We start from the raw sequence: 15,352 nt of genomic DNA, 5'->3' as shown, positions 1-15,352 counted from the left end.
GACTGATCTATCCCCTCCTCTCCTCTCCACCTATCTTCTCCTCTATCCATCTTCAGTCCAGCTCCCTGTCTCTCCCTATTTATTTCAGAACCCTTTCCCTATCTTCCCCCCCCCCCCCCCCCTTTCTGATGAAGGGTCTAGGCTCAAAATGTCAGCTTTTGTGCTCCTGAGACACTGCTTGCCCTGCTGCGTTCATCTAGCTTCACACTTTGGACAAACTACCTCCCATAACTAAGATAACAGTGGTGTTGTCAGGACCGTAAACAGAAATTGCTGGAAAATCTCAGCAGGTCGAGCAGCATCTGTGACAGACAAAAAGCAGAGTTAACTTTTGGCCTGGCGACCCTTCCTCAGAACTGAGTTGTCAGTTGCTTTATTCTGTCAGTACTTGACACCTACTGGACCAGCTTTTTTCTAAAAAAAATTGGTTTGTGGGATCTATATTGACCCAGTGCCATCCTTTTACTCTTCAAATGGTACCATGATGTCTCATGTATGTTTCACCTGAGCAGGTGCATGATGGCGTTGGGTTAAAGACTGATCTGAAAGACACAGCATTTCTGACATTAGCCTCCAAACCTCCCCAGCTCCACCCCCCACTTATTTTCCAGCTCCCTCCTTGCTCCACAGTTCTGAGGAAGGGGCCTGACCCAAAACATCAGCTTTCCTGTTCCTCTGATGCTGCCTGGCCTGCTGTGTTTCTCCAGCTCCACACCTTGTTATATTCTGATTCTTAACATCTGCAGTTCTTGCTATCTGTGACTGATAACCCAACACAAATATTGATTTTCCTGAGATAGGAGGGATTGCAGATGCTGAAGAATCTGAGATAACAAGTTGTAGAGCTGAATGAACTCAGCTGGCTGAACAGGAAGGCTGACGTTTCGGGCCTAGACCCTTCTCCGAGGAAGGGTCTCGGCCTGAAATGTCAGCCTTCCTGCTCCTGTTATGCTGCTTGGCCTGCAGTGTTCATTCAGCTCTACACCTAGTCATCCCAAAACCAGCCCAACTTGTCTCTGCCTCCTAACATGTCCTTCCTCCCACATCAAGCCTGACCCCCAGCTCCTACCCACTAGCCTCATCCCGCCTCCTTGAACTGACTTATCCCCTCCCTAACTCCACACCTACACTCACCTTTACTGGCTTCAAACCCCCCCCACCCCAACTGGTCTGTCTCCTCTCCACTTATCTTCTCCCCAGTCCATCTTGTATCTGTGTCGCTCTCCCGCACCCCCCCCTCGCTCTCCCGCACCCCCCCCTCGCTCTCCCGCACCCCCCCCCTCGCTCTCCCGCACCCCCCCCTCTCGCTCTCCCGCACCCCCCCCTCTCGCTCTCCCGCACCCCCCCCTCTCGCTCTCCCGCACCCCCCCCTCTCGCTCTCCCGCACCCCCCCCCTCTCGCTCTCCCGCACCCCCCCCCCTCTCGCTCTCCCGCACCCCCCCCCCTCGCTCTCCCGCACCCCCCCCCTCTCGCTCTCCCGCACCCCCCCCCTCTCGCTCTCCCGCACCCCCCCCTCTCGCTCTCCCGCACCCCCCCCCTCTCGCTCTCCCGCACCCCCCCCTCTCGCTCTCCCGCACCCCCCCCCTCTCGCTCTCCCGCACCCCCCCCCTCTCGCTCTCCCGCACCCCCCCCCTCTCGCTCTCCCGCACCCCCCCCTCTCGCTCTCCCGCACCCCCCCCCTCTCGCTCTCCCGCACCCCCCCCCTCTCGCTCTCCCGCACCCCCCCCCTCTCGCTCTCCCGCACCCCCCCCCTCTCGCTCTCCCGCACCCCCCCCCTCTCGCTCTCCCGCACCCCCCCCCCTCTCGCTCTCCCGCACCCCCCCCCTCTCGCTCTCCCGCACCCCCCCCCTCTCGCTCTCCCGCACCCCCCCCCTCTCGCTCTCCCGCACCCCCCCCCTCTCGCTCTCCCGCACCCCCCCCCTCTCGCTCTCCCGCACCCCCCCCTCTCGCTCTCCCGCACCCCCCCCCTCTCGCTCTCCCGCACCCCCCCCCTCTCGCTCTCCCGCACCCCCCCCCTCTCGCTCTCCCGCACCCCCCCCCTCTCGCTCTCCCGCACCCCCCCCCTCTCGCTCTCCCGCACCCCCCCCCTCTCGCTCTCCCGCACCCCCCCCCTCTCGCTCTCCCGCACCCCCCCCCTCTCGCTCTCCCGCACCCCCCCCCTCTCGCTCTCCCGCACCCCCCCCCTCTCGCTCTCCCGCACCCCCCCCCTCTCGCTCTCCCGCACCCCCCCCCTCTCGCTCTCCCGCACCCCCCCCCTCTCGCTCTCCCGCACCCCCCCCCTCTCGCTCTCCCGCACCCCCCCCCCTCGCTCTCCCGCACCCCCCCCCTCTCGCTCTCCCGCACCCCCCCCCTCTCGCTCTCCCGCACCCCCCCCCTCTCGCTCTCCCGCACCCCCCCCTCTCGCTCTCCCGCACCCCCCCCCTCTCGCTCTCCCGCACCCCCCCCCTCTCGCTCTCCCGCACCCCCCCCCTCTCGCTCTCCCGCACCCCCCCCCTCTCGCTCTCCCGCACCCCCCCCCTCTCGCTCTCCCGCACCCCCCCCCTCTCGCTCTCCCGCACCCCCCCCCTCTCGCTCTCCCGCACCCCCCCCCTCTCGCTCTCCCGCACCCCCCCCCTCTCGCTCTCCCGCACCCCCCCCCTCTCGCTCTCCCGCACCCCCCCCCTCTCGCTCTCCCGCACCCCCCCCCTCTCGCTCTCCCGCACCCCCCCCCTCTCGCTCTCCCGCACCCCCCCCCTCTCGCTCTCCCGCACCCCCCCCCTCTCGCTCTCCCGCACCCCCCCCCTCTCGCTCTCCCGCACCCCCCCCCTCTCGCTCTCCCGCACCCCCCCCCTCTCGCTCTCCCGCACCCCCCCCCTCTCGCTCTCCCGCACCCCCCCCCTCTCGCTCTCCCGCACCCCCCCCCCTCTCGCTCTCCCGCACCCCCCCCCTCTCGCTCTCCCGCACCCCCCCCCTCTCGCTCTCCCGCACCCCCCCCCCTCTCGCTCTCCCGCACCCCCCCCCTCTCGCTCTCCCGCACCCCCCCCCTCTCGCTCTCCCGCACCCCCCCCCTCTCGCTCTCCCGCACCCCCCCCCTCTCGCTCTCCCGCACCCCCCCTTGCTCGCGCTCTCTATTTCAGCACCCCCTTCCCCATTTCCGAAGAAGGGTCTCGGCCCGAAAAGTCAGCTTTTGTGCTCCTGAGATGCTGCTTGGCCTGCTGTGTTCATCCAGCCTCAGTTTGTTATCTTGGAATTCTCCAGCATCTGCAGTCCCCATTATCTCCTCTACATTTTGTTGTGTTGATTTTCCTGATGCTGCCTGACTTGCTGTGTTCCTCCAGTTCCACACTTTACTGACTTGCTGCCCCTGATATTTTCAGTCTTGCAATGTCATGTGACCCTTGATTATATTGTCAGCCTCTGGGAGTGTGGCAGAAACCAACAAACCTTCTGGATGAGCTTTTCAATATTTACAAACCTCTGACTGGGTGTCTTGGGTGACATTCTTCCCTAAAATCCAATATCACTGAAAGGAATCAGATGAACTAATCCATCGTCTCATTGCTGCTTGAGGGTGCTTTCTATGGGTGGCGATGCAGCAGCAGTTGATGGCAAGAGCAAACCAGTGAGGCAGTAACGGTGGGTGGCAAGAGCAGGCCAGCAACGGTGGCCTAATGAATGGAACGGCACCTGCACCGTTGTGGAGCTGGGTCATGGCACTCTGAGATCTGGATTTTTGGCTCTATTCAATCTTTTAATTCTGGTCTTTGTTACCAAGTGGGTGCCAGTGAATGGTGACTTTGTGCACTTTTTGTTGTCTTATGTATTTGTATACTTAATACATGTGACAAATAAATATATCTAAATGGTATGTGTGTAGTCACGACTTCATTTTACAAGACCTAAAGGTACTTACAAGTCTGTAAAATAATTTGGGCCACCTTTTGTTCATGGATCTACAACATTCATCCTTCTATGCCCTCATCCAGGTCATCTATAAAAATGACAAACAGTAGTGGACCCAACACCGAACCTTGCAGTACACCGCTAGTAACTGGTCTCCAGGATGAACATTTCCCATCAACTACCACCCTCTGTCTTCTTTCAGCAAGCCAATTTCCAATCCAAACTGCTATATCTCCCACAATTCCTTTCCTCTGCGTTTTGTACAATAGCCTATTGTGGGGAACCTTATCGAATGCCTTGATGAAATCCATATACACCACATCAACCGGTTTGAGTGGGGATTCAGATATGAACTAATGGGAAGAGGATTGAGTGGACCATAAACGACGGAATGGACTGAATGGGACAAATGGCTTGTTTCTTGTATTATATATCTTATTATAAGCCTATCCTACCTGAAGTACACCCTACCTGTGATTCGACTGGTACATTATGTTGGAGCACACCTTGTAATGCCTGTAGGCTGGCAGAGCCCTGTGCTGGGATTGCAGCTTGGAAGTAGTCTAGCTGCAGGTCTGCAGAGTATGCAGACGTACACGGTCATAACTGCACAAGACAAATGGAGACATACCAGGGAGTTCCTGGAGGCCTGGTATTCTAACTGGAACTCCATCAACAAACACATTGAATTAGACCCGGTGTACAAACCACTGAGAAACTGAACCGGAAGTGTTGCCAAATGCCGCAATAAACTGAGGCATATAAATAACAAGCAGGACAGAACACTGATGCTTAGCCAGAGGCAAACTGATGATTTTACCTAACAGGGTGACAAAATGTTTGCGACCAAACCCACTGGTTCAGCAAGCATGTCTATAACCTTGTCTACAGCCCCAGCTACAAATCTTCTCAAACTTTAAATATCTGCGAGTGCGACACCCTCAAACAGTTTAAAAGACATGTGGATAAGTATATGAATAAGAAATGTTTGGAGGGATATGGGCCAAGCGCAGGCAGGCGGGACTAGTTTAGTTTGGGATTATGTCTGGCATGGACTGGTTGAACCACAGGGTCTGTTTCTGTGCTGTAAGACTCAATGATAACAACAGCAAATGCTGGTGAATGATAAAGAGATTGAAGATTTTGAACTGAAGTGAGGAGAAATGTCTTCATTTAGACGGTTGCAAATGTTAGGAACGTTCAATGCTAGATGGTTGTGAATGTTTCTGTGTTGAGTAAAATAAAGACTGAGATGTTTGGTAACTTGGGGAATTGAGGGGTACGGGGAGCGGGTGGGAAAGTGGATTGAGGCTGCAGGTCAGTGATGATCATATTGAATGTTGGAGCAGGCCCAAGGGGCTGGATAATCTATTCCTGCTCCTCCTGTAGCATATCTAACAGCACCCAAGGAACAAGAAACAGAGCTAATGAATTTAGAACACTCAAAATGTTAACTCTGTTTCACTCTCCATGGATGAGGCCACAACTATTGAGTTTTTCTGCACATTCTGTTTTCATTCCTCGTTTTCTCACTACAGTTCCCTGTTCCCGATCTCTCCGATGACTCCTAGTCTGGCATAGCTGGCTTCTGTGGCGGTCTCCTGACTTGATGTAGCAGCATCCCGGTGTGGTGTGGCGTCTTGGCCCTGGTATGACATCCTCTAGGCCTGTCATGGCCTGAGTGTGATCTCCCAGTCTTGAGGTGACACCAGAACAATTTCCCAGCCTTATGATCCTTAAGGTGAAGTCCAGCACAGTCTGGAGCCAAGGCCCATAGTGGGCTTGAGGGTGGACGCCAGCATGGTATGAGTTGGAAGACTGTTCTGAACTATTAATTCTGCAATGCTGGACATTTTATTTCTCTATTTTTCAATATCTTGTAACTGAAGAGGTTGTACTATGACGGTACTGTAAGTGGCATTTGAGTACATGTGACAATAAATCTAATTCAATTCACTTCATTAAAGGCCAATATGCCATTTGCTTCAACGGTTAAGATTTGCACCCTTTAAAAATATTTTACATTCTGCTCTAAGTGCCAGCATGAATAAGCTCACAGGTTATATGTATTCCATCTCTATCCTGTCTGTATCATTTTGCAACATCTTGTGTGATTGTAAGCTTAAAGGAGAACGCTTGGATGCCTTATGGTTATCTCCTTGTGTAAGGCATTAATGAAAATAATTTTAAGTCGCGGAGTCGCAAGCACTAATCCTTCTGCTACTCCATTGGTTACAGCTTCCCATTGGAAGCATTCCATTTATCTTTAGTCTCTGATCTCGAGCCCTGAACCAAACCTCTAGTATTGCAAATACATTATGCCAAACCACACGAGATCTTATCTTGCAAATGGGTAGCAAAAACTCTTCAGTTTTAAAAAGACTTTTTCCTTCCACATGAGCAGTTTTCGGGAACAGTCGGATAGCCCTGGCCTGTATCCATTAGAGTTTAGAAGAATGAAATTCAGTCTTGTTAAAACATATAAGATCCTGAGGGAACTGAGAGCATGCACCTGAAAGAATGTTTCCCCATGTGGGAGTGACTGGAACTGGGGCGTGCAGATGAAAAATAAGGGGTCCCATGTTTAAAACGGGTGAAGCAATTCTTTTTTCTCAAAGGCTGATGGGTCTGTAGAGTGCTCTTCATTAAAGAGTGGTGCATGCAGAATCGTTGATTATTGGTAAGCTTCACTAGCTAGCTTCAGACTAACAAGGGACCCAAAGGTAGTAGGAACTGCTGATATTGGAGTCTGAGATAACTCAGTGTTGAGCTGGATGAACACAGCAGGCCAGGTAGCATCAGAGGAGCAGGAAAGCTGACATTTCGGGTCTGGACCCTTCAGAAATGGGGAAGGGGAAGAGAGCTCTGAAATAAATGGAAAGGGGGGAGGCGATGATAGAAGGTGGATAGAGGAGCTGATAGGTGGAGAGAAGATGGATGGGTCAAGGAGGCAGGGTCTGTCTTTTCTCCCACCTATCCGTTCCTCCTATCTCACTGACCAACACCCCCCACCCCCATTCCCTACCTAACAGCCTCATCCCCACCTCCTTGACTTGTTTGCCTTCTCTCCCACCTACCCGCCCTTCACTCCTCACTGACCAACCCCCATCCCAACTCCCTAACTACACTAACCTTTACTGGCTTTATCCCCGCCTCCTTGACCTGTCCAACTTCTCTCCACCTATTAGCTCCCCCATCCACCTTCTATCATCGCCTCCCCTTCTCGCTATTTATTTCAGTGACCCCTTCTCCCATTTCTGAAGAAGGGTCTAAGCTGGAAACGTCAGCTTTCCTGCTCCTCTGATGCTGCCTGGCCTGCTGTGTTCATCCAGCTCTACACCCTATGTAAGGGACCCAAAGGCATTGGGTAGGCAGGAATGTGGCATTCAAACCACAATCAGAGCAGCCAAATGGCAGAGCAGGCTTTAGGGACCAAAAGGCCTACTCCTGCCCCTAATTTAAATACTTGTACATTGTCCTTTTAGGTTGCTGATACTTTTCTATACATACTGGCTTCTATGACTTGATCCTGTCTTTTGATAAGAGGCTTTTTATTGCTGTTGTCAAGACAGTTGTATGACAGCAATGGGTAGCTTTATGTAGATTCTCTACGGCGTATAAGCAGGCCATTCAGCTCACTGAGTCTACATCGACCCTCTGAAGAGAATCCCGGCCAATCCCTGTAACCCTGCATGTCCCATGACTAATCCGCCCAGCTTGCACATCCCTGGATACTGTGGGCAATTTAGCATGGCGAATCCACCTAACCTGCACATCTTTGGACTGTGGGAAGAAATTAGAGCAAACCTGTGCAGACACAGGGAGAACATGCAAACTCCACACAGACAGTTGCCTGAAGCATGAATTGAACCCAGGTCCCTGATGCTGTGAGGCAGCAGTGCAGACCACTGAGCCACCGTGTCACTCAGGGAGCTGCCAGAGGCTATGGAGGATGAGTGGGATCAATTATGAACACACAAGAGTACAGTTGATAAAGCGCACTAGCCCAAATCAGACTTTAAGGCACTTCTACTGAAAGATAATCAATGTGATATCCCAAAATGAGATTGAAGTAAACCTTTTGAGATCTTATATCCAAACAATAGCAGCTTTAATGAGGCACCATACAATCTTCTCTGGAAGGTTGGTCATCAATGAAATCGTTTTAAGGAGGCAGCCTTCAATTCTATATTTACCCCCATTTCAACCAAGATTCGAGGCTTCAGGAAAACCAGGAAATCAGGTCAAAAAAGGCACAGTTCTAGTCACTCCATTGGAGAAACAGTACTTTAGGGTCTTTGTCCTTCATTTTTTGAGGGATTGAGTTTAAAAACAGTGAGGTTATGTTGCAGATATAACACTGTGTGGAGCTGGACGAACACAGCAGGCCAAACAGCATCAGAGGAGCAGGAAAGATGATGTTTTAGGTCAGGACCCTTCTCGTCCCTACCCAAAATGTCAATTTTCCTGTTCCTCTTATGCTACTTGACCTGGTGCGTTGCTCGAGCTCCACACTATGTCATCTCTGACTGCAGCATCTGCAGGTCTTACTATGTCTGAAGCTTTGCTGCAGTTGTATAGGATGTTGGTGAGGCCACACCTAGAGTACTGTGTACAGTTTTGGTCTCTTTACTTGAGCAAGGATATACTGGCACTGGGGTGCAGAGGACATTCACTCGGTTGATTCCAGAGTTGAGAGGGTTGGCTTGTGAGGAGAGATTGAGTAGACTGGGACTATACTCACTGAAATTTCGAAGAATGAAGGGGGATCTTATAGAAACATAAAATAATGAAAGGAATAGATAAGATAGAAACAGAGAGGATGTTTCCACTGGCAAGTAAAACTAGAACTGTGGGGGCATAGCCTTTAAATAAGGGGAAGCAGATTTAGGACTGAGTTGTGGAGGGTTATGAATCTGTGGAATTCCCTGCCCAGTGAAGCAGTTGAGGCTACCTCATTGAATGTTTTTAAGGCAAAGATTGATAGTTTTTTGAAGAGTAAAGGAATTAAGGGTTATGATGAGAGATTGAGTAAGTGGAGCTATGTCCATGAAAAGATCAGCCATGATCTTATTGAATGGTGGGGCAGGCTCGAAGGCCCAGATGGCCCAATCCTGCTCCTGTTATGTTCTTATGTAGCAAGCTGCTCCTTTAGGTATAGGAGGAACAGGAATGTTTCCTACAAGTCCGTCACAGGAACCTCCTCCAGCAGGGCACCTCGCATGATCATTGCTCAATGCAAACATGGAAATTTCCACACCTCTATGCGATGACTGAAACCCAATCCTACCCTGGGTCCCACAATCTCCCTGCAACCATCAATGACTTCTTTGAAATTCTGTGACCTTCAATGTCTAATCATCAATAAGGCACTAAAGGCATTCAAAATCTTGTTGCATTAAGCTTGACCAAATCTGGTAATGCTACGTTGTCTTTGAGTGGTGGCACTTATGATCTCTGTAAGTTCCCAGGAAGACCAAATGAATTCTTCACAGCCCCTGATACTTATTCTCCTTTATTCACTCACGGGATGAGGGCATCTCTGGCTAGACAGCATTTATTACCCCATCCCTAATTGCCCAGAGAGAAGTTAAGAGTCAACCACATTGCTGTGGGTCTGGAGTCACATGTGGGCCAGACTAGGTAAGGATGGCACTTTCCTTCCCGAAAGGACATCAAAGAACCAGGTGGGCTTCTTTTTCCTGGCAATCGACAATGGTCTTCAATAGATTCTTAATTCCAGATTTTTCAAAAATTCAAGTTCCACCATTTGCCATGATGGAATTCGGACCTGGATCCCCAGAAGATAATGCGGATCTCTGGATTAATAGTCTAGAGATAATACCACTAGGTAGTCGCCTCCTCTGTCTGAAATGATTATACCAAGCAAGTTATTGTAACCTGTACTTACTGCTATCATACAAAAATGTGGGTGGAATATTAACCTTTATTTCAACGTGAATCCTGGATAAAAATAGGGACATCTTGCTAAAACTATACAAAATACCAAAGCTGGAATACTCTGAGTCGTTTTGGGCCTGTTATCTAATGAAAGATACTGGAGGCAGTCCATAGAAGCTCACCAGGGCGATCCCGTATATGGAGGGACAGTCTTAGGAGGAGAGGTTGAGTTGGTGGCACCTGTACTCATTGAAGTTTAGAAGATTGAAAGGTGACCTTATTGAAACATAAAAGATTCTGAGGAGAATTCACAAGGTAGATCATAGAATCCCTTTTGTGTGGAAACAGCTCATTCAGCCCATTGAGTCCATATCGACCCTCCAATGAGCATCCTACCGTCACCCACACCCTATCCCTGTAACTGTGCATGGATAACCCACCTAGCCTGCAATCCCTGGACACTAAGGGGAATTTATTATTGCCAATCCACGTAGCCTGCATATCTTTGGACTGTGGGAGGGAACTGGAGCACCCGGAGGAAGCCCAAGCAGACACAGGGAGAATGTGCAAATTTCACACAGACAGTTGCCCAAGACTAGAATTGAACCCAGGTTCCTGGTGCTGTGGGGCACCACTGAGCCACCATGCTGCCTCAAACAAAGGCTGACACGGTCAGGAAGCACTTATTTTGCCAAGACTTGGGATTGAACCAAGGACCTTTAAGTGTGGAAAGGTTGTTCCCCAGTCTAGAACCTGAGGACACTATCTTCAAATAAAGAATCACCCTTTAAGACAGAGGTAAGGAGGAATTCCTTCTTTCACAAAACAATTTCTTTCACAAATCTGTGGAATTCTTTGCTGCAGATGGTTGTAGAGACTGAATTGTTCAGTATTTTCAAGGCTGTGTTAGACAGATTTTTAACCAGCAAGGGAATCAAGAGATAAGGGGAAAAGGCAGGAAAATGGATAAGAAGATTATCAGATCAACCATGATCTCATTGAATGACAGAATTGTCTCATTTGGCCGAATAGCCTACTTTTGCTCCTATGTCCTGTGGCCTTACTCTACGAATGATTTTGTTATGTAAGACAGCGCCTCCTGTCTTCTGACTCACCTGGGAGTCTATTTGCTACCACTGATAATTTGACAGGTTCTAGCCTCAGCATAAAGAAAGGATGATTGGTGGCATTAAAACTAAAATATAACACCCAGAAAATATCAACCCCTCCATAATGATTAAATCCCAGAGTCACCGAGCTGATCATGAACATTGAACCCCTGTGATTAAAAATATCCCTTCCATCATTGTCCATCCCTAACCTGTTCACTCATCTCTCCCATGTTTACTGAATTCCATACCCAATCGCCTACCCTTTTGCATTCACTGACTAATGCCCAAGATCACTGAACCCACTTACCTTAACCTCCTACATCAATCTTCCCTTCGCCTCATTCCCTCGTGTGTCCAGTTTTAACTTTGTGTTGCCAACCTGCCTCCCAACATTAGGCTGGTTGGTGGGATGTCTGGTAAAAAACTCTAAAGCATGGATCACTGTTCATCTTCACAGGTACTTCAGTATCCTCGGCTTTCACACTTGCCACCTCATATTTTGCTTGGGAACCTTGTAGCCCTATGGTATCAATGTGGACTTCACAATGATATGGTATCAATGATAGCTTCAAAGTCTCCCCTTCCCCAACCGCGTCCCAAAAACCAGCCCAGCTTGTCCCCGCCTCCCTAACCTATCCTTCCTCCCACCTATCCCCTCCTCCCACTTCAAGCCCCACCCCCATCTCCTATCTACTAGCCTCATCCCGCTCCCTTGACCTGTCTGTCTTTCCTGGACAGACCTATTCCCTCCCTAACTCCCCACCTACAGCCACCTTTACTGGCTCCATCCCCGCCTCTTTAACCTGTCTGTCTCCTCTCCACCTATCTTCTCCTCTGTTCATCTTCTATCCACCTCTCTCTCGCTCCCTATTTATTTCAGACACCCTGCCACCCCCCACCCCCCCCATTTCTGAAGAAGGGTCTAGGTCCGAAACGTCAGCCTTCCTGCTCCTTATGATGATACTTGGCCTGCTGTGTTAATCCAGCTCTACACCTTATTATCTCAGATTCTCCAGCATCTGTATTCCTACTGTCTCTTAAAAAAAGTATTCCTATTTAAAGATGCTGCTTGGCCTGCTGTGTTCATCCAGCTCCACTCTTTGTTATCTCAGCAGCTGCAGTTCCCATTATCTCTGATATTCTTATTTAAAGCTTGTTCATTAAAAAAGGCTCTTTATTTAATTAACAGCAAGGTCAGTACCTTATCTTGCTAAGATTCTCTGACAAAAATGGATATGTATTGACTGACACAGAAAGGCTGAACTCTTTGCCCCATATAGTTGCAATTCTCCATGATGTGTTTGGATAAGGAAACTTGAGGTGACTATATTTGCAGTGTACAGTAGATGGTGCTATTGTCTTACTCTTGAGCAAAATGGCTTAAACCTTAAAAAAGGTGTTTTCTCTGAACATTGGCCCTGAAAATCTGACGACCAAGCAATTGCTTTGACAGCTATAACATTTTTTAAAAAATTCATTCATGGGCTGTGTGTATTGCCAGCATTTATTGCCCGTCTTTAATTGCCCTCTGATCTGAGTGGCACTCTCAGAGGGCAGTTAAAAGGCAAGCTCATTGCTGTGAATCTGCAGTCACACAAAGGCCAGACCAGGTAGTCACGCCAGATTGCCTTCGCTAAAATAATTACTGAACCAGGTGGGATTTTACAACAATCAACAACAGCTGCCATTAAGCCTAGCTTTTTATTCCAAATTTTAAGAACATTACAAATATGAACAGAAGTAGGCCATCTGGTCCACTCTGCCATTCAATAAGATCATGGCTGATATTTTTTTTCCGTGAACTTAGGCCCACTCACCTGCCCAATTGTCATAACCCTTAATTCCTTTACTGTTCAAAAATCTATCTATCTTTGCCTTAGAAACATTCTATGAGATAACCTCAACTGTTCCACTAGGCAGGAAATTCCACAGAGTCAAAACTCTTTGGGAGAAGAAGTTCCTTCTCAGAGCAGTCCTAAATCTGATTCCCCTTACTTTTAATTCAAATTTCATCACCTGCCATAGCAGGATTACAAACCCATGCTTCCCATTCATTAGCCTGGTGTTCTGGATTACAAGTCCTTTGATTTACCATGATGACATTGCCTCCCTACAGGTGAGCCTCTGTTGCTTTACTTTACCGAATACCATGGATGACAACACAATATAAAAATGTATTTCCCAGCTCCAGATGGCCAATCAAATATCTTTTCCTAAATCAATTTTAAACAGAGTCACCAGGTTTCTTAATAGACACAATGTGCATAACTCATTCAGTGAAGATGCAATAATTGCTTAACATATACATTCAGTGATACAGAAGTATAAATGTTTATCCCTCTAAATATCTGCAAAACACGCCAACGTATTTCTTGAAAAGAATAGATTTCTTTCTGCAGGAATGCCTTTACAAAAAAAAAGACATTCTGGTCATCGTAGTTATTCTGGAAGACAAAAAAAATGGAGAGTTTTACAATGTTTGTGATTCTGATATTATGGCACATGTTTGTGGAGTCATGACAGACACATCTTGCTCAGGAAATAAAAAATTGAGAGGTTCCTTCAATGACTGTTTCAGAAAAACAAATAGGTTTCACTTTGAATTCAACAAAAGCGCTTTATTTTCCAGCAATTGGAAAGATCAACTGGGTGGCCCCACCCTCAGTATTCTTGTCTTCCAACTGATTTCAGATACCAAAGCCATTTTTAGAGCAACCTTAGGGGATTTATAGCAGAACGAGCAGTTTTTAATTATTAAGGCGATCAAGGGTTATGGGGGAATGGTAGAAAATTGCATTGAGGATTATCAGGTCAGCAATGATCTCATTGAATGGCAGAGTAGACTCGATGAGCCAAATGACTTCATTATGTTTTATGGTCTAAGTACTGCTCCTCCTGGGCTGAGTGGATTTCTCTCTGGTTTCTTGGTTTAGCTGCATTGTAACAGGCCAGACTTGGAATTATAGCTGGAAAAAATTGCCAGCAGATAATTGGCTAATCTTAAAATGGATTACCATTGATTGAATCTGTTCTCAAGGTAATTGGAAGATCTAAGCCATTGCTTTCGTTGTAGTGAAGCCAGTTCATTTGGATTTAATTTCTGTGCTTGGTCTACATTTCAAGCTGCAACAGCATCATCATTTGTGATCTGGAGTCTGCAGTTTCAAAGAGTCAGAAATGATCTCAGTTACACATGATTCTGAAGATAGGGTAGACTCCATGATTATTTACACACCAACCTTTTCCTAGCTATCATCAGTTCCAAGGAAGGGTCACTGGGCTCGAAACATTAACTCTGATTTCTCTCTGCTGATGGTGCCGGACTGGCTGAGCCTTTCCAGCAATTTATGCTTTTGTTTCTGATTTCCAGCATCTGCAATTCTTTCAATTTTTATTCACAGAGATTATTTATGTTGGTTGGGGAATATAAAACAGGAGGGTACAGCCTGGGGACAAGAGGTCAGTTATTTAGACTGAGATAAAAAGGAATTTCTTCCTTTAAAGAATAGTGAACCTTTGTAATTCCCTGCCCCAGAGGGCTATGGATGATCTGTCGTTATATACATTTAAGGCTGGGATAGACAGAGATTTGGTCTCTTGGCGAGTCAAAAGATAAGGGATGTAGGCAGAATGCTGGACCTGAGGGCCAAGGTTAGTCATGTTCTTAATAAGTAGCAGAGCAGGCTTACAGACTGTTTTTTTTCTACTGCTACTCTTAATTATTTAGTCTGAATACAGGAATCCTAAGCTAATAAAAAATATTATCAATCTCCCATGTTTCTTCAGCCTTGCTAAGGTGACAACCTATTTGCATCCTAGCGCTTGCGAGTGTCAGTAGTGCTGATACAATAGGGCGGTGGACTGCAGCTCGGAAGATATGGACCACAACCATCTCTGAAATTTGCAAACACTTCTATAATTTCCTCACCCTTGCTCACACTGTTGGTGAATACACTTCATTACTTTACTTGATGGGGAAATAATTTCCAAAGGAGCACTTATTCACACTTACAAATGCTATAGTTTTGCCTCTTAAATGCTAACACTCAGCTTTTGTTGGTCCCTTTTTGTATGACAAAGATAACATTTGGTTACCCTCAAATCAACCTTAACCTCTAAACTGCTGTCATGCTACTTAGAGAAGTTCTATTTCTTCCACTGGGCTAATCATAGAATTCCAGCAATGTGGAAGCAGACCATTGGGCCCATCAATTCACAGCCTCTAAAGAATATCCCAACCAGACCCACCTGCCTACCCTCTCCCAGTAACCCCATATTCCCCATGGCTAATCCACCTAGGCTGCTCACCCCTGGACACAGTGGGTAATTTTGTATTGCCATACACCTAACCTGCACATCTTTGGACTGTGGGAGGAAACCACAGCACCCGAAGGAAACCCATGCAGACACAGGAAGAATGTGCAAATTCCACACAGGTGTTCATCTGAGGGTCAGAA

General features: G+C 48.3%; 1 protein-coding gene across 1 annotated transcript in view; it reads right to left on the bottom strand.

The window, feature by feature from the left end:
- dlgap5 (discs, large (Drosophila) homolog-associated protein 5) overlaps nt 1–15,352 on the bottom strand; it is a 72,184-nt gene that overhangs the window by 55,022 nt on the left and 1,810 nt on the right. Inside the window, exons 3-5 of the mRNA XM_059640655.1 lie at nt 13,307–13,339; nt 6,119–6,314; nt 4,389–4,457 (exon numbers count right to left, since the gene is read on the bottom strand). Of these exons, the coding sequence (XP_059496638.1) occupies nt 4,389–4,457; nt 6,119–6,314; nt 13,307–13,339 (298 nt within the window). The remainder of the gene's footprint in view (nt 1–4,388; nt 4,458–6,118; nt 6,315–13,306; nt 13,340–15,352) is intronic.

This window comes from Stegostoma tigrinum, chromosome 38 (genome assembly GCF_030684315.1).
Source record: "Stegostoma tigrinum isolate sSteTig4 chromosome 38, sSteTig4.hap1, whole genome shotgun sequence".
NCBI lineage: Eukaryota > Metazoa > Chordata > Chondrichthyes > Orectolobiformes > Stegostomatidae > Stegostoma > Stegostoma tigrinum.
Note: the sequence above shows the minus strand (reverse complement) of the source record. Positions and strands in the feature narration are given on the sequence as shown.